General features: G+C 33.1%; 1 protein-coding gene across 9 annotated transcripts in view; it reads left to right on the forward strand.

Annotated features, from left to right (window-relative positions):
• Positions 1-14,268: 14,268 nt before the first annotated feature.
• LOC128213170 (plexin domain-containing protein 2-like) overlaps positions 14,269-16,210 on the forward strand; it is an 88,144-nt gene continuing 86,202 nt past the window's right edge. For all 9 annotated transcript variants that reach the window (XM_052918756.1, XM_052919076.1, XM_052919161.1 and 6 more), the window contains exon 1: positions 14,269-14,423. In XM_052918756.1, the coding sequence (XP_052774716.1) occupies positions 14,336-14,423 (88 nt within the window). In that variant the 5' untranslated portion in view covers positions 14,269-14,335. The remainder of the gene's footprint in view (positions 14,424-16,210) is intronic.

Here is a 16,210-nt window from a genome sequence, read left to right on the forward strand (position 1 = left end):
GCATTTCATTCTGTTAAAACATAACAGTATATAAATGAAGGACACCTGCAAGGCTGTGGTTCACAGTTTTACAACAATCGGAACACTTCTGCCAGATAGTTTATGTTTAAAATAAGTGGTGTTTTTCTGTTGATGTCAAATTGGACGGACTTAAATTTTGAACACATCGCTTGAGTGCTTCATTTCAAATGCTGTATTTCCAGTGCTCCAGCTAGCCCGTTTTTCAATGGCGCAGCGCCCGTGCCCCTTTTCTTACCGCCCTGCCCCTTTTTTGAGTAGTGCCCTTTTCACAAATGCTCTATTAGCGCTAATTATCCCGTTAGTGCCCTTTTTACTACTGAAATCATTATTAAAGATCGGCAGCCGCTGTCATAATTGAGACAAATTACGTAATATTTATGATAATAGTGTTCCCGCTAGGTGTCACCATGCTGCCCCATTGCCGACTGCTTAAAATATGCCGTACTGCCCTTTCATCTTCCCATGTGCCTTGTCCAAGTCATATGACAGCTAATTGTGTATTTGTGTAGTGAGCAGACGACATGTGTTTTCATAACCGGTCATCTTTTAATCCGATAATTAGGAAAAGCCAAATAGGGAACATCGGCAGGAGGCGGAGCTATTGAATACCAGCCAATCAGAATATACATTGAGAACTCGTTTATTCAATGATGAAAGTTCGTAAAATGCGATAGAAAATGTGAGGGGATGGTGAGAAATGTTGTCAAGCACAATTAAATATTTTTAAATAATTGTTTATTGTATTGTACAGACGAGACTCGCCATTTTAAACAGTGTTGATTTGAAGCAGACGGTCACTGCCGATTTATGAACACAGGAAAAGTGGCGCTAACACAATCAAATACATCACTTATTCAGTAAATGTTTTGAAAGTTTATTTGTAAAATATTGATGATGAAAATTTCTTTGTAACCCACAAAAATATGTTGATGCTTTATCTAGTGTTGACTTTTTAAGAAAGGGCAGTGATTTTTATTGTCATTTTATTCTAAAACATGAGCATATTAAACATTATTTTACCAAAGACAATTAAATAACAGCCAGGCTGAATGTAACATTCATACCCAATCCTGAACGTACCAAATTAAGATTCGTCCCTTACATATTTGTTTTTTGTGTATTTATTTATTTGATTGCTTCAAATATTTAACTGTCTTTGTTTTTTTCTTCATTTTACATGATTTTTAGGAGAAATATGTGACATTGCACTAAAGAAGACTCCAGTCAAGTACAATCACACTATACCACAGACAATAAGACAAATTTTTATTTTGATATTAAAACACACCCTTCTAAATTTTGAGAAAAAGACCCATTTTGTTCAAGTCTGAAAATCATGGAAAATGATTTAAAATGAGTATGAAAACAAAACAAATTCTAGGGTGAGACCTCCCCCCCCCAGAAAAAAACCCTTGTGACAGGGGTGGACCCCTCCCACAACCACCCCCAATCGCCCCTACACGACTCATGTAGCTTGCCCTTTTCAAAACTCCACCCTGCCCTTTTCAAATCCTGGCTGGAGCACTGATTTCAGATAACTAACATCATCAAAATTTACATCCGTTGCAGAGCCTGAAATGTGCTCATACTTTTTATTTTAGTTTTTTTAGGAACATCTTTCATTGACGCCATGACGTAGTACAATTTTTTTTATGTTGACAGATTTTTTTTAAGGTTTTTGATATGGCAAATCCTTCACGTAATTGATTTGTACGAAAAGTGGGCAGTGATTCCGATCGGGATTCTCGGTTAAAGCATAATGCGTCTATAAAATATTATAAAAACAAGAAATATTACCAGATTATGTTATTTTATATTATTTCCGTACACACGAAATAAATATTCAACAAATAATTATGAGTTTGACAGGTTTTCTTCATTTCATTCTGTCAAATCATAACGATATATACATGAAGGGCACAGGTCTGCAAGGCTTTAGGGCACAATTTTAAAACAATCGGAACATTTCAGTCATGGCCGAGTTGTTATGATTGTATTTACGAGGTCTATCTCTAAGCTTGTCAGAGGTGGCCGACTTATTACGATTGGGTCGAGTTGTTCTGCTTGGCATAATAATTGTCTGTGTCAGTCAACTTTGGTTTTATTGGAAAGGTAAATAATGTGTTTTAATGCATTAAATCCTTGTTTTGTGCAAAATAACTTTTCACTTACATGGTAAAATATGAATATAAACCTTTATGATCAATTTCAACCATAAAATTCTTCACTTAACACCATTTCAATATTTTTCAAACACCCCCGGTTTTAGCACAAACCCTTTTAACGTTAGGGATTGGAAGAATCCAGTATAACACGTCTATTATTTAAGACTATGACGCCATGTAACTAGGCTAGTAAAAATGAAACTCTATAATTGATTGGATGCCAGATTAACTATTAACCAATCGCACACCGTGTAACAAAAGTCGACATGTTCAGAATGCGGATACAACAGGTCATTTTGTGGCATGTGTGTTTAATATGCGGGTTGAATTGAATTTTGGGGTTTCTGTATCAATCAAATCATTGAGTTTAAAACCGGTTTTTGAAGCAAATTGTTGCATCTCTTCTACTAAAGGCCTGAGTTTGATAGTTTTCGACAAGTTCTAGACCAGATCATATTAAGAGATCTAACCTGCATTACATGAATTCATTTCAAAACCTGTTTGATGATATAATCTTTCGGATCAATTAAATCTATTTTTTGTACGAACATCATTGAGTACGAAATGAAATGTCGATTAACTGGATCTTCACAGTGAAACAAACCAGAAATTTAGTCATTTTATCGGGACAAGATTTGGTCAATAAGAAATATACTTACAAAATACAGTTATTTATAACGTATTAAGACATGCAGTTAACTGAAAAATACTTGTCAAGGATTCAAAACATTGAAAATCCCACGCTGACGGTCTGTCAAACCACATCCAATCAAAAGCGTTTATGGTAATTGATAAACAAATGAAAACAAAATACGACACCCTACTATGCATTAAGGTTACCGAACGGCATCGCAAATCGACAGCAATAAAACAATCTTAGAGTAAATCAATATGACAAATAAAAAGGGAACTTATATATGTTTTAAGTAATTTTTATACCTGTTTACTTTTGATAAACATTAAGTTTCTTAAATCTTGGTTAAATAAATGTTGTGGAAATATTATCCAAGAGCTAATTTAAACGGGAGCGAGACAAATCGGCCCCTTACCAAATCGGCCCCTAAGACGTTTCGGCCCTGCCATTTCGTCCCCTTAATTAAATTGACTCGAGACGTTTCGGCCCCTTACTGATTTTTAACAAAGACATTTCGGCCCTATAATTTCATTTTTTTTTTTTTGAATATGTAAAGAAAAAAATAATATGTCAAATTTTATTTCAAAAGATTGTAAATGAGAATCTGTAAATTCACAAATAGACAATGTTCATGAAAAACATTGATAAGATTGACAAAAAATCATTCAAATCTAAATTTAAATTTAAACCCTTACTTTTAATTTACAATTTAAAAAAAAAAATGTAAGAACGTATTTTGTTATAACTGGTAAATATTAATTGATCAATAAAGACTTCATATGAATTTTGTCTTTAAACAATGCGTTCTTTGTAGGTGTTGTGGGTGTGAAAAAGACATGTGAATAAATACGTGTCTTTCTTTTTTTAATGTTTTTTACAGCTGATTAAAGAAGATTTGAGTAATATAAACAACGTCTCAAAAACGTATAACAAAGTATAACACTTTCCAGATATGGCTATATATGTGACAGCGAGATTTCCCATAACTAATGTTAGAATAAAATGCATATGATGCCAAAATTATATCAAAGCTGTTGTATAAGACTCATATTGGCACGTGTCATAGTTGCATCGGTACATTATAAATCACAAACATGTGTGACATGGCATTAATTTATCAAAATTGAAAGATTTATATTAGCGTTTTTTTTAACTTATAGTAAATGATACAATCTGATGTACCGGTTAGTTAAAGTTTAATTTTCAGGTTATTAAATTATCAATAAATCTGAGATAACACATGATTAGATTAAAAGTTACGTGGCCACAAATTCATATTTTGTTTATTCAAATGATTAAATATGGTTAATTATCATTGTTTAGAAAAATTAGAATAATTAGATTTTGGTATAAAATAAAACGTTATCCTGGGTCTCTTTTATATAAAGTTTATAGTATGAAAAATAACAATGGTATGTATATAAATACATGGACACTAAAAGTGAAGGAACTGCTCGATGAGCTAGGATTTACTTTTATGTTTGATTGTGAAAATGTTACACGACTGCAATTAGAGGCTGTTGTAAGACGGTTGTATGATAATTATTTGCAACAATGGTATACGAGTGTTAGAAACTCAGATAAATTACAATCTTATGTTGGTTTTAAACACGATTTTGTCATTGAAAAATACTTGTCTTGTATAAATAATAACAAATTACGGATGTGTTTAACTAGATTTAGATGTTCAGCACACTGTCTTAATATTGAAGAAGGGAGATATAGGAATATTAATCGTGAAGATAGAAAATGTGTACATTGCAATATGAATGTTGTTGAAAATGAGTATCATTTTCTTTTGATATGCCCAAAGTATAGAGACCTTCGTGTCAAATATTTACCAAGATATTATTGCCAATGGCCAAATATGACCAAATTTAATACTTTGTTAAGTACTGACAATGTTAAGCTGTTAAATAACATAGCAACATATATATCGTTTGCTACAGATAGAAAAAATGCTTAATTGTATAAATTCTATTATACCATGATATTATAAAACATACTTTTCTCTTTTGATGTTATACTGATATCATTAAATGCCATCTTGTATATATGTTTTTGGCAATGTTCAATTTGAATAATGCTAATAAAATTTTGACTTGACTTGACTTGAACTGCTTTTCCATAATTTTTTTTACGTTTCAGCCATCAATTTATTATGTTCATATTTGAGGTATACTATTGCTCTGAATATTGTCATAAAAATATACCCTTAATTCAATATTCAATGCATACATAATAATGATAACGCTTAGTTTCTATGTACTTTTTGACATATCTTGGTGACCTGAGTGTAGACGAATAAACTTTTTATGTGTCACAAATTCCGACGCCTGACACCTGTGTGGAATGTGACAATTCGCCATAAGACTGTCTCGAAAAAATAGCATCTTATACTCGTGTTGGAGACAGCCCTTGGCCGTTAGCGTAGAGAGCGGTACTGTAGACATTGACGCCAGGAGTATGGGTGAGTGGGACTCATAATACTTTTACTGAACAATCTCATGAATAAATGTTTATGTTCACATGTATATTTGTGTTCCAGTATAAATATATTTCCTTTTAAATCTATTTTTAATATTAATATTTTTTATGCATATATAGCTTTATGTGAATAAACATATCTCATTAAAATTAAAATTAAATTCTATGTTTTTTACTTATATTTAGAAATAAAAAACAAAATGAAAATAAGGGCCGAAACGTCTCCGTAATAAGGGGCCGAAACGTCTACAGGATGGGGCCGATTTGGTAAGGGGCCGAAAAGGTAACCTTTTTAACTAGGGGCCGATTTGGTAAGTGGCCGATTTATCTAGTAGCCATTTAAACACACACAGTATGACTCTTGGCAAGAATGCCATGTTCCTACTATACAGGCTATTAATCTCATCTGATTTGGGTTACCACAGCAGCGGCCAAAATAGCCGGCACAATACTCCGTATCCTTTTTTGTGGGGTGAGGGGTTGGGGGTTGTCCCGCGCATGCGAACTGCCCACTTCGGTCTATTGACACATCGTTAAGCCTTCTCCAACATTAGACTAATGCACCAGTCAGTTGTAACCACGCCCCAGGTCCGGAGAATAGTGGGGACTTTGACCCAGCCAACCCCGGGTAATTTCCCCGTACTGCGAGGACGAACAGATGGTTAAATCACCGCCAAATGCCTCTGAACCCCAGGGACCCTAGGTTAGGCCCATTCCCCGCTATATTTTTTGCGAACACTAAACCACAGCATTCACCCGGCCCTGAGGGGCCATCTGGAAGGTGGCCCATTTCCCCGGCTATCTCCGGTATACCCCCGGACCTGGTGGGGGGGGGGCGTGGTTGCAATTGACTGTTGCATAATAATTAGATCATACTCCCAGATACAACACCTTTTTAAAGAAATGTGCGGGCTTACATACCTAACATGGCTACACAAAACTATACCTATATACCAAATGGGATAGGAAATAGTTCTAATTAAGCAATATCAGTTATAGACTTCGTGGAATTACTGCGTATTTCTTTTTTAGGGATTAGCATTTTTGTGCAATTTAACATTGTTCAAAAAGGATACGCTTCAGAGGGCTTGGGGAAATAAGGATTTCTATATTTTTTCGAAAACGCTGCTTTATGGACTATTTCTTTGTAAAAGAAAGTGTTTTATGACTGCTTGATTTCTGATGAAGTCCGTGAGCAGTTGCTCTTACGTACATATATAGTCTCGGTATTCGGATTACGCCCAAAATGACATGAAACCGGCTCACCAAAGGGTGTATGAGGGTGTGTGGGGGTCATGAGACCCTTAATTGAGGAAAATAGATAAAATGAATATATGGCCACCCGTGATGTTTACCTCGTGATTAGCATGTTGTAATGAAGGAGGCATAGAGGATGAATTTCGCTTTATATGCATTTGTCGATGCTATTTTCAACTACGACCTATATCAAACGTTACTTCTATGTGAATCCATCAATATTTAAGTTTCAGAAATTGATTACTTTTCTCAAAGTTTGTAAATATATGAAAGAAACATTTTTTATACGTTAATACTTTCTGATCCAGAGTTCTTTATGCCATCAGCATTCAGATCGTCAACCTTAACGTTTTTGGTTTTGATTTTATAAGCATTCTTCTTTGAAGAAGAAACAACTACCTTTTTACAGTGGAGAATAATGTTTTTGAGAATAATAATCAACCTGTTGGTCTCAGTTCAATTCAATGGAATCTTAATATAGAAAGTTCTTCCCTACAGTTCTTGAGTAAAACAAGAGGCAGATCAGTTTTGTCCCATCTTTGCCTATTTGTACTTCTGACATGTTTCATACTGGGTGTCTTCTTACTAATATCTACTGTTAAAGAGAGTTTTATTTGGAACTGATCAGTATGTGTTTAAACACTGTTCAGCACCTCTTAAATCATGGGATAAGCTGAACTGCTTGTTTAAAAGTAATACGGTAAATGGCATGTAGGATTTATGGAAAATCGTTTCTTGGGTTTATGTTGTTTGCCTGAGTAAATGGATCCTGGTTCTGGTCGGCGTCGTTTATGAGTAGTGCCTCTGGTGTGCTGTCTATCAGCAGTTAGTGACTTCTGATACATATTTCGGCTGAATTAATATAAATGCCCAGAGTGTAGAGCTGTAGAGTTAGTTTTGATAATAATAATAATAATAATAATAATAATAATAATAATAATAATAATAATAATAATAATAATAATAATAATAATAAGCATGTGTTGTTGTTTTTCAGTTTTGTTAGTGATTTTACTGAGATATAAATTTGCTTTTTCTTGTGCATATGAGAAGAATCCTAAATAAGCTTCTTTTAACTGTTCAAATGTAGCTGAATCAGCTTTAATAAAAAAAAACTCTCATTTTTAGTCCAGTCTCTCGTATCAGTTAATTATGTGTACCAGGCTCTCCTTTGTATCAACATGATAGATTGCATATCTAATGCTTTAGATGGTCTTAGAACTGTAGCTGTTTTCCTCTTTAAGGACCTAGTTTAAGCCCCTATAAGTGACCCCCACCCGAAAAAAAAAAACACCAAAAAACGTGTATTTGTACACAACCTTTGTTAATTGATCTGAATCCTATTGCCTAATTGTCTTATCTTTTCTTTTGTTTTTCTCTTCTTTTTTTTTCTTTTTTTTTTTTGGGGGGGGGGGCACTTATAAAAGCCTTAAACTAGGCCTTTAATATATACATATGATTGTGTTATCCCTCAGCTTGGTTATCTATTGTCGGCAACAAACCCTGTTAGAGATATAAATTGTAATTTCGTATACACCTTGTTAACAGAGTCATTCCTTACAGACTAGCAGATTAAGAAAATGGGACAAGTCAACGATGTTTAAATATCCGTAAAAGCGGCATTTAAAACCATTAAATAAGGTAAAATGTATTCTTGTAAAATAGGATTAAAACCTCATAAAATGGAGCTTTCCGACGTGGAACTCTATAACGTCTCTCGGATATCGAATGGAGAAATACTTTCCTTCATTTCAAAATACGAAGTGATCCTAAGTCAACATATTGAAATATACGGAATGATAAAAAATCTGAAAATATAGCACCAATGATATATTAACCAATCTGAACATGTTCAGACCATATGTAAAAAGTACTTCCAAAATTGGCTAATACATTTGGACTGCAAATCGAAGCTTGCATTAAAGCTAGAGGAGTGTCCTTTCATTAAAAAATAACTTGCATTGTAGATTCCAGCCGGATGATACTTTTACCTTTAGATTGTGAACACCGAATAAACCGAAGCTTCACAGTATTTCGACAGAAGCCATCAAGTGACACAACAATAATTGTGTGTAATGTTTACAGTGATTTAAGGTCTGTCCACGCCCATTTGCTGCATTATGGGTTGACCCCAGTGCATCCCAGTGCATAGGGGCCAATTTCCTGTATATTGGTTTATTGGCTTAGGGCCATTTAGGATCCAATAACATAATGAAACCCCCAAAACTGCACGGCAGGATACTCAGATTGGAGACCTGATACGAAGGCACCAGGCAATTGGATTAAGATCAATACACAGAGGTTGTGTACTATATTCCGATTGGGGGGAGGGGGGGGGGTCACTAGTAGAAGGCTTAAACTAGGCCTTTAAGTGAAATGCGAAAGCCTAAAAAGGGATATTTATGGTGGTCGATGTATAGTGAAATGAAAATGTTCATAACACACATGGGTTCCTTGTCAGACGTTTATGACAGTAACTTTGGTTTGTTTTAAGGGGATATAATCTCCCCGATTTGGTTCTCTCCCTGCCTCATTGATATTGAACATCCTTTACAAAAAGGTCTTAAAGGCCTAGTTTAAGGAATGTTTGGCATGACAATCCCCTGCTGTGCATCTTATGCTAATTGCACTGATGTCACAGTAGGGGCCAATTTCCTGTTTATTTGTTTATTGGCCAAGGGCCATTTAGGGTCCATTTCTATAATGAAACCTCCAAAACTGTACAGCTGGATACTCAGGTCGGAGATCTGATAAGACAATTAGGCAATTAGATTAAGATCAATACACAGAGGTTGTGTACAAAACACGTTTCTTCTTCTCTTTTTTGGGGGGTGGGGTGGGGGAGTCACCAGAAGGATTAAACTAGGCCTTTAATGCAACTCTGACAACTGATGAAATCTCATTAATTTTATTGCTGTTTGTCAATGACGCAACTATTTTGTCCGAGATCACAGAGGGCTTGTTAAACACAGACCATTGAATAATTTAAGTACTTGTATATAATTTGTGTAGTAAATGGAAAAGACTTAAATGATGGTGGGCGTTTTGGTAGAAGGGATAAATCTAATAATGATCAAGCTGTAGAGATTGTTATAGATATTGTTAAATCTTTTAATTATTTTGGTTTTGTATTTTTCTAAGTTATCAAGTTTATTTAGCTATATACCAAATGGACTAGGAAATAAAACACATCATTTATAGACTTCGTGGAATTCTTGCGTATTTCTTTTTAGGGGTGATTTTTTTGTACAATTTAACATTGTTCAAAATTTTCCAAGTTTATTTAACATCACTCATGTCATAACTACGTGACAAAAGGAGCATGAATACTTAAACTATACAACATAATGAGGCATTACAAAATATATTGGACATAATAATAATACAGATTTACTTAATATGAACCCCTTTTACGTTATGGAAACTTTGATATCAAACATATCATATAAATATATGCAGAGGAGAACATAATGTTACATTCTTAAATTAAATTTGTTAACAATACACTTGAGGAATTTACATACTTTTATAAATTTTAAATCATCATTAGGATTGATTTTCATAATTTCTTTAAATTTCAAAACATTTGGATATATATATCAATAAATCTGATTCTATATTCTGCAAAATAACTACATTGTAATAAATAATGAAATTGATCACCATTGAATACTGATTTTATCACCAATATTTATGCAAAAAGCTACAGAAACATGCTCAGTAGCAAAAAGTTTAAACATAAACCCGGTTTAGTGGCAATGGGCAAACGCCAAAGACATAGAACAAGTTCGCATTTTCTATCATTCAGTACTATATTATTCCAGCTTCCTACTTCAATTGGTAGTCGACTATATCTTGTTCTGAATTTTACTAAATATTTCCAAAACTTAGCAGGTGTTTTAAATTAATATTCTTCGAATTCAAAATTCTCTTTAGTCAGTATATAACTGCATTATTTCTTGACATATTTAAAGTATAATACCACTCGTTTTTTAATAGATCAGATAATGTATGTTACTGGCGGGCAAGACATTGTCCTCTTTCAATTCACTCAAGGCCTTGCTCAAGTGTAACCAGGTCCCCCATTGATATTATGTTTAACCTTTTTGTTGCTTATGTTTCTTTATCTTATACTTGGGGCTATATTCAGGCGAAGGTAATGGAAAGAGTACATATAAATTGTGCATGTGGATACTTAACGTCAAAGGCTCTACAAATTCCTTGTAGCTTTATGGAGAGCTAGGCAAATTTCCATTATACATGTATATTGAGCAACAACTTTGTATTAACAAGTATTTTTCTCAAGTTTTACAATGTGAAATGATACAATTGTATTATTGGGGCAATTATCGAGGAACAATACAAGGATATTAATTTTAACATACAAAGTAAACACTGGGGTCATATTACAGAAGCATCTTAAGTTAAAATTTTACCTTTTCCTTAAATTCAACAATTTCCTTAACCGATTTATTTTATTTAAAGAACGTGTTATGCGTATTGTATTTTCTGCAATTAAAATATGGACACTTAAGTTTTTAAAATTGAAAGCTCCATTTTTAAGAACTAGTTTATTAAAGAAATATAATGATTCCAAATTTTACACTTAAGTTAAAATATGTTAAAAATTTCTTAAGATGCTTCTGTAATACGGACCAGGGACCTCTAAAGTAAAAAATAATCCGTCAATCATCCGGTTTTGCTGGCGTATGGCTTTTTCCAGAGTCTTTCAATATTCGTGTATTTTCCCCAATTTCAGGCAAAAGATTACGAGATGTATCAGGTTGGCGGGCTAACATGGAGAAAATTCATCCCTCTTTTTGTTTAAGGAAACGTTCAAATTGTCAATTTACATTGTTTTACAAAATAATAGATATATAAATATTTTGTCTTTAGTTTGTTCAATGTACGATGATAAACGACATGCTTATCTAGATGCCATGGTTAAAATCAAAGTATGACACCATTTAAATCATTAGTTAATTCTGACAATAAACTCTGTTAGTAAGATTATCCATTTTCTGTATCATGACTTTGAAGGTATGAAACTTAAATGCATAAACTCACCTTTAAAAGCAACCTTACATACGTTACATAGATAACTTTTCAAAAGTATCTGCAGTTTTCATGATATATTATAACATGTTTGTTAATTATCATTGCAAAATTAGTATTTTTTTTCTTGGGTTTTTAACAGTGAGTTATAAATTGTAAAATAAACATTTGGTTCTGTTCTGTTATGTTCTGATATTAATCCTTAACAGTTCGTGTGGTGTGAATCCGAAAGAGAATACTTTAGATGTGTAGCAGCTATGAATGGCACCCTATATCCTGGGAAAATCAGATTAAGTTAGTCACCGTTTCAACACCAACACTTTTATTAACTCGTCCTTATACTATTCAACTTTTTGACACTAACAAGCTATATCATTAGAAAGAAAATTGTCTGACCTTGCCGAAGATGCAAAGTTTACCTAAATGACACGGTAAATAAAAAAGTAATAGTTGTTTTAGTCCATCTACTTAGTTTTTTTGTCCGAAACCACGCATTGAATATTGATCTCAATTATGGTAATCTAAGAAACTACGCCACTCAAATCCGGGTGTAAGTTTAGTTTAAACTTATTTATTTTACAACGATTGAAAAAGAAGTATTACAATATTATATTAATCACTCTCGTTGGCAAAAATGTTACGCGAGAGTGTGGTCTTTTGCTTTGGGGGAAACCGGAGTACTCGGAGGAAACCCACTTGTCCGGCTTGGTGACAACGAACCAAACTCAAATGCGCCCAGGTCGTGAATCGAAACTGGGTCGCCTATGTGAGAAGCGATTTTCTTGCATACCGGACGTGTGTTTCCGGTCATGTGACCAGTGCTGGAAAAACCCATCTTACATGGGGTATGTAAGAGTCACGCGCAACAACGCGCCACTTCTTATTTCATTTATTGTATGGTTTATGAAAGATATAGAATGCCATTATCAACGTTGACGTCATTTGATGTTGACGTCATTTCCTGTTCATTATATACATACAACCTGATGAAGGCCGAATGGCCGAAACGTTGTTTCATAAATAAATAATTTGTGTTGAAGTTGGACTTCTTTAATTATCACCATATTTCAATAAAGCGCAATCAAATATATATGTTTGCAAGTCTTTTAATTACAATTGAAAATAATTCATCGTAAAAAAACGCTATTTTTAGTTAATTAAAATTACTGCGCTCTATGACGTCAGTAAACAACGTCGCACGCGCTTTTTGGTGTAAATGTACGAAAGTTGGTTTTCTACGTCATTTTTTTTTCCATAAATTCATAATTTTAGGTATGCAAGAAAAATATAAATCATGTTTTTCCGGTCCGGATCGAAAATATACGTTACCGGCTTACGCGCATGCCCTCGGGTCGGATTTTTCTATCCGTACCGGAAACACATGATAGATACTTATAGCACCAATCACTGCGCTAAACGGACAACCGAAAGCCTTGCAGGTCCGAGAAAAGAAGCACAGAGAAAGAGAGGACATGCTCTTTGTTATAAACCGTCGTTATCATGGTTTAAATAATAAATGCATTCAAATAAGGTTAAAGTTAAATAGTATTAGAAAAATAGTTAAAACTTGATAATATCATATTAAATGCTTATAAATACATCGTTTCTAAATAGATAGAGCATTATAAACTTTGAGAAAATTAAAAGTATCACTGTTGACAAGAAGATTTGTTTAGTAATACTATAATTACAAGATTATTCAAATGATGTGCTTATGTCTGAATTTAATACTCGAAAAATAGTTTTAGCTAAAATCCAAAAATGCAAATAATATTGATACAAAAGCAGATTTAAAAAAAAAATAATAGCGCAAAGCACATGGTATTAAAGACATGTCCGAGGAAAATGTGACAAATGAAAAGAAAGATGCATTTTTAGAATAAAATTCAATATAGGATCAGGTTAAAAACTACATTAATAGAAATTGTGGTAAAGTAACTTTTAAGCATTTTCTACAATTCAGACATTTGCATATACTTGTTTACAACACTACCCAAACAAAAATACATACAATTTAGAGCAATCTAAAAAAATATTAATTAAACAAAAATGAAAATACATATTGTTCAAAGTATTCATTTTACAAGAAATACAACTGATACCATTTTAACAGGTTACATAAAAGAGATATTTAGAGATTGGCAAAATGCAAAGTACTAGTAGCTATTATTAAACTATGTACGGTGTTATTTTAAACGACACATGAAACACTTGTATTTTGGTTCTGACTAGGTGTTATACGTCTTTTGATTTCTTTAAAATGTCAACATATCTAAGTTAATCTGGAAGGTTGTTGCACACCTGGGCAACCTCAAAACGAAATGAATTTTTGCCATATATGGATGTTCTTACCCTAGGGATGTCAACTGTGTTTGCAAATCTGAAATTATATCTGTGTTTTATAAAATTTAACAAGAACATGTAAAACACAGGATTGTCCGCTACATCTGTGAGTAACAAAGCCTTCACTTTAGTATCCTGATTATTTTTGTAAATAAAGTAAGAATTACTATTATTGCGCGCAGGTTCAATGTTCAAACATCAAAATGCTTTTCTGCGCTCAGCGTCTCGCACGCAATATAAGTGTTGTATAACCGTTACTGTCCATTAGGGAAGCCTTTTATATTGAAACGAGGTTTACCAAATATAACAGGTATTTTAATCGGATATCTTGGATGTTTACGTTGGTTGCATATTCTGTGTTAAATTAACAAATATGGCGAAAAGAAGGATTATGGATGCCAAATGCACTGTGATAATTTTTGTGTTTTCATGTTTGATTGGAACATTACGTGCAAATAAAGGTGAGGATTGTGCTTTTATGCGATTTGTTTTCATAATAACAGATGTTATAACTCATTTAGCAGGTTTTTTTTCATTCCATTTTTTCTCACCTGTGTTTATGTTCTCAAAAGTCTGAATCATAAAATAATTATGTAACATTTTCAATGTTCAAGAATGTTTGTTTTGCTTCTTTTCATGTTAGAAAAAAACATGTGAGTGTATCATTGCATATTTATCAAACAAAAATAACTTGGTTTATGAAGTAACTTAAATAAACACTATCAAAAAAATTCTTCAATTTGTGTCACTAAGTAAAATCATCAGATTAAAAAAAAACTGATAAACAGAAATAAATATCTGTTAAACAAATACATGCCAATTTTTCTTGAAGACAAATCTTTGAATAGTAATGGCCTTGTCATAACACTTCTGAAAATGAATTTGATTGCCATTGGTATTTAAACCATTAGAGCAAGATCTGACAATATGCTTAATTTAATGACCTGTTAAAATCACATTAAGACTAATTGAAAATAACTGTTGTAGCAATATAACTCTTGACCTGATACATTGTATAATTGTAACCTTTCTGACTTAACAAAACCTTACTTCAAGTACACATGTACTTGTCTTGTGACTGGGCTGTATAACCAGAATAATAAAATACACTATTTGCTTTTCTGCTGTGTTATAAAGCTGAAGAAATGATTAAAGGATACAAAATATAGAGTACATCAAATGAGTTAACCCTATGGAAACAAATGGGCTTTTACTTTACATTAAAACATGGAATGTTTAATGTTTATATTAAACTAAGAATTGATTCTTGCCAAGACCACCTTATTATAGCCCTATGTTATAAATAATAAATCAGCTAGCTTCTTGAAGTTGTTGCTATTAAATTGAATTATGTGTGTCTTAACTACATGTATGCTCCCACTTGTTATCAAGCTATCAATGACTTTGTTATATGTTTACTGTTTGTTGAGTTTGTACAGGTTGCATATAGTCTAAAATATTAGACGTGTTATACGGGATTCTTCCAATCCCTAACGTCTAAACGGGAATGTGCAAAAAACAGGGGTGTTTTAAAAATATTGAAATTGTTTTAAGTGAAGTATTTTATGGTTGAAATTGATCATAAAGAGTTATATTCATATTTTACCATGTAAGTGAAATGCTATTTTGCACTAAACAAGCATTTAATGCATTAAAACAAGTTGTTTACCTTTCCAATAAAACGAAAGTTGACTGACACAGAAAACTTTTATGCGAAGGGGAACAACTCGATACAATCGTAATAACTCGGCCTCCTCCGACAAAGCTTCGAGATAGACCTCGTTATACAATCGTAACAACTCGGCCATGGCCGAAATGTTCCGAGCGATTTAAAACTGTGCCCTGAAGCCTTGCAGGTGCCCTTCATGTATATATCGTTATGTTTTGACAGAATGAAATGAAGAAAAGCCGTCAAACTCATAATTATAAGTTGGATATTTATTTTTTGTGTACGGAACTAATATAAAATAACATTATCTGGTAATATTTCTTGTTTTTATGATATTTTATAGACGCTATATGCTTTAACCCGGAATCCTGATCGGAACAACTACCTACTTTTGATACTAAACAATTTGTACGTGAAGGATTTGCCAATAAAAAATCTAAAAAAAATCCGTCAACGTACAATTATTTGGACTAAGGTTGCATAGAAATAAAATTTTAATTATTTATTCAATTTGAACATCAAGCTATGCATACATTTGCACTAGTGATAGTTTTGTTTTTACATAATATATATGGCCAA

Source organism: Mya arenaria, chromosome 1 (assembly GCF_026914265.1).
Source record: "Mya arenaria isolate MELC-2E11 chromosome 1, ASM2691426v1".
NCBI lineage: Eukaryota > Metazoa > Mollusca > Bivalvia > Myida > Myidae > Mya > Mya arenaria.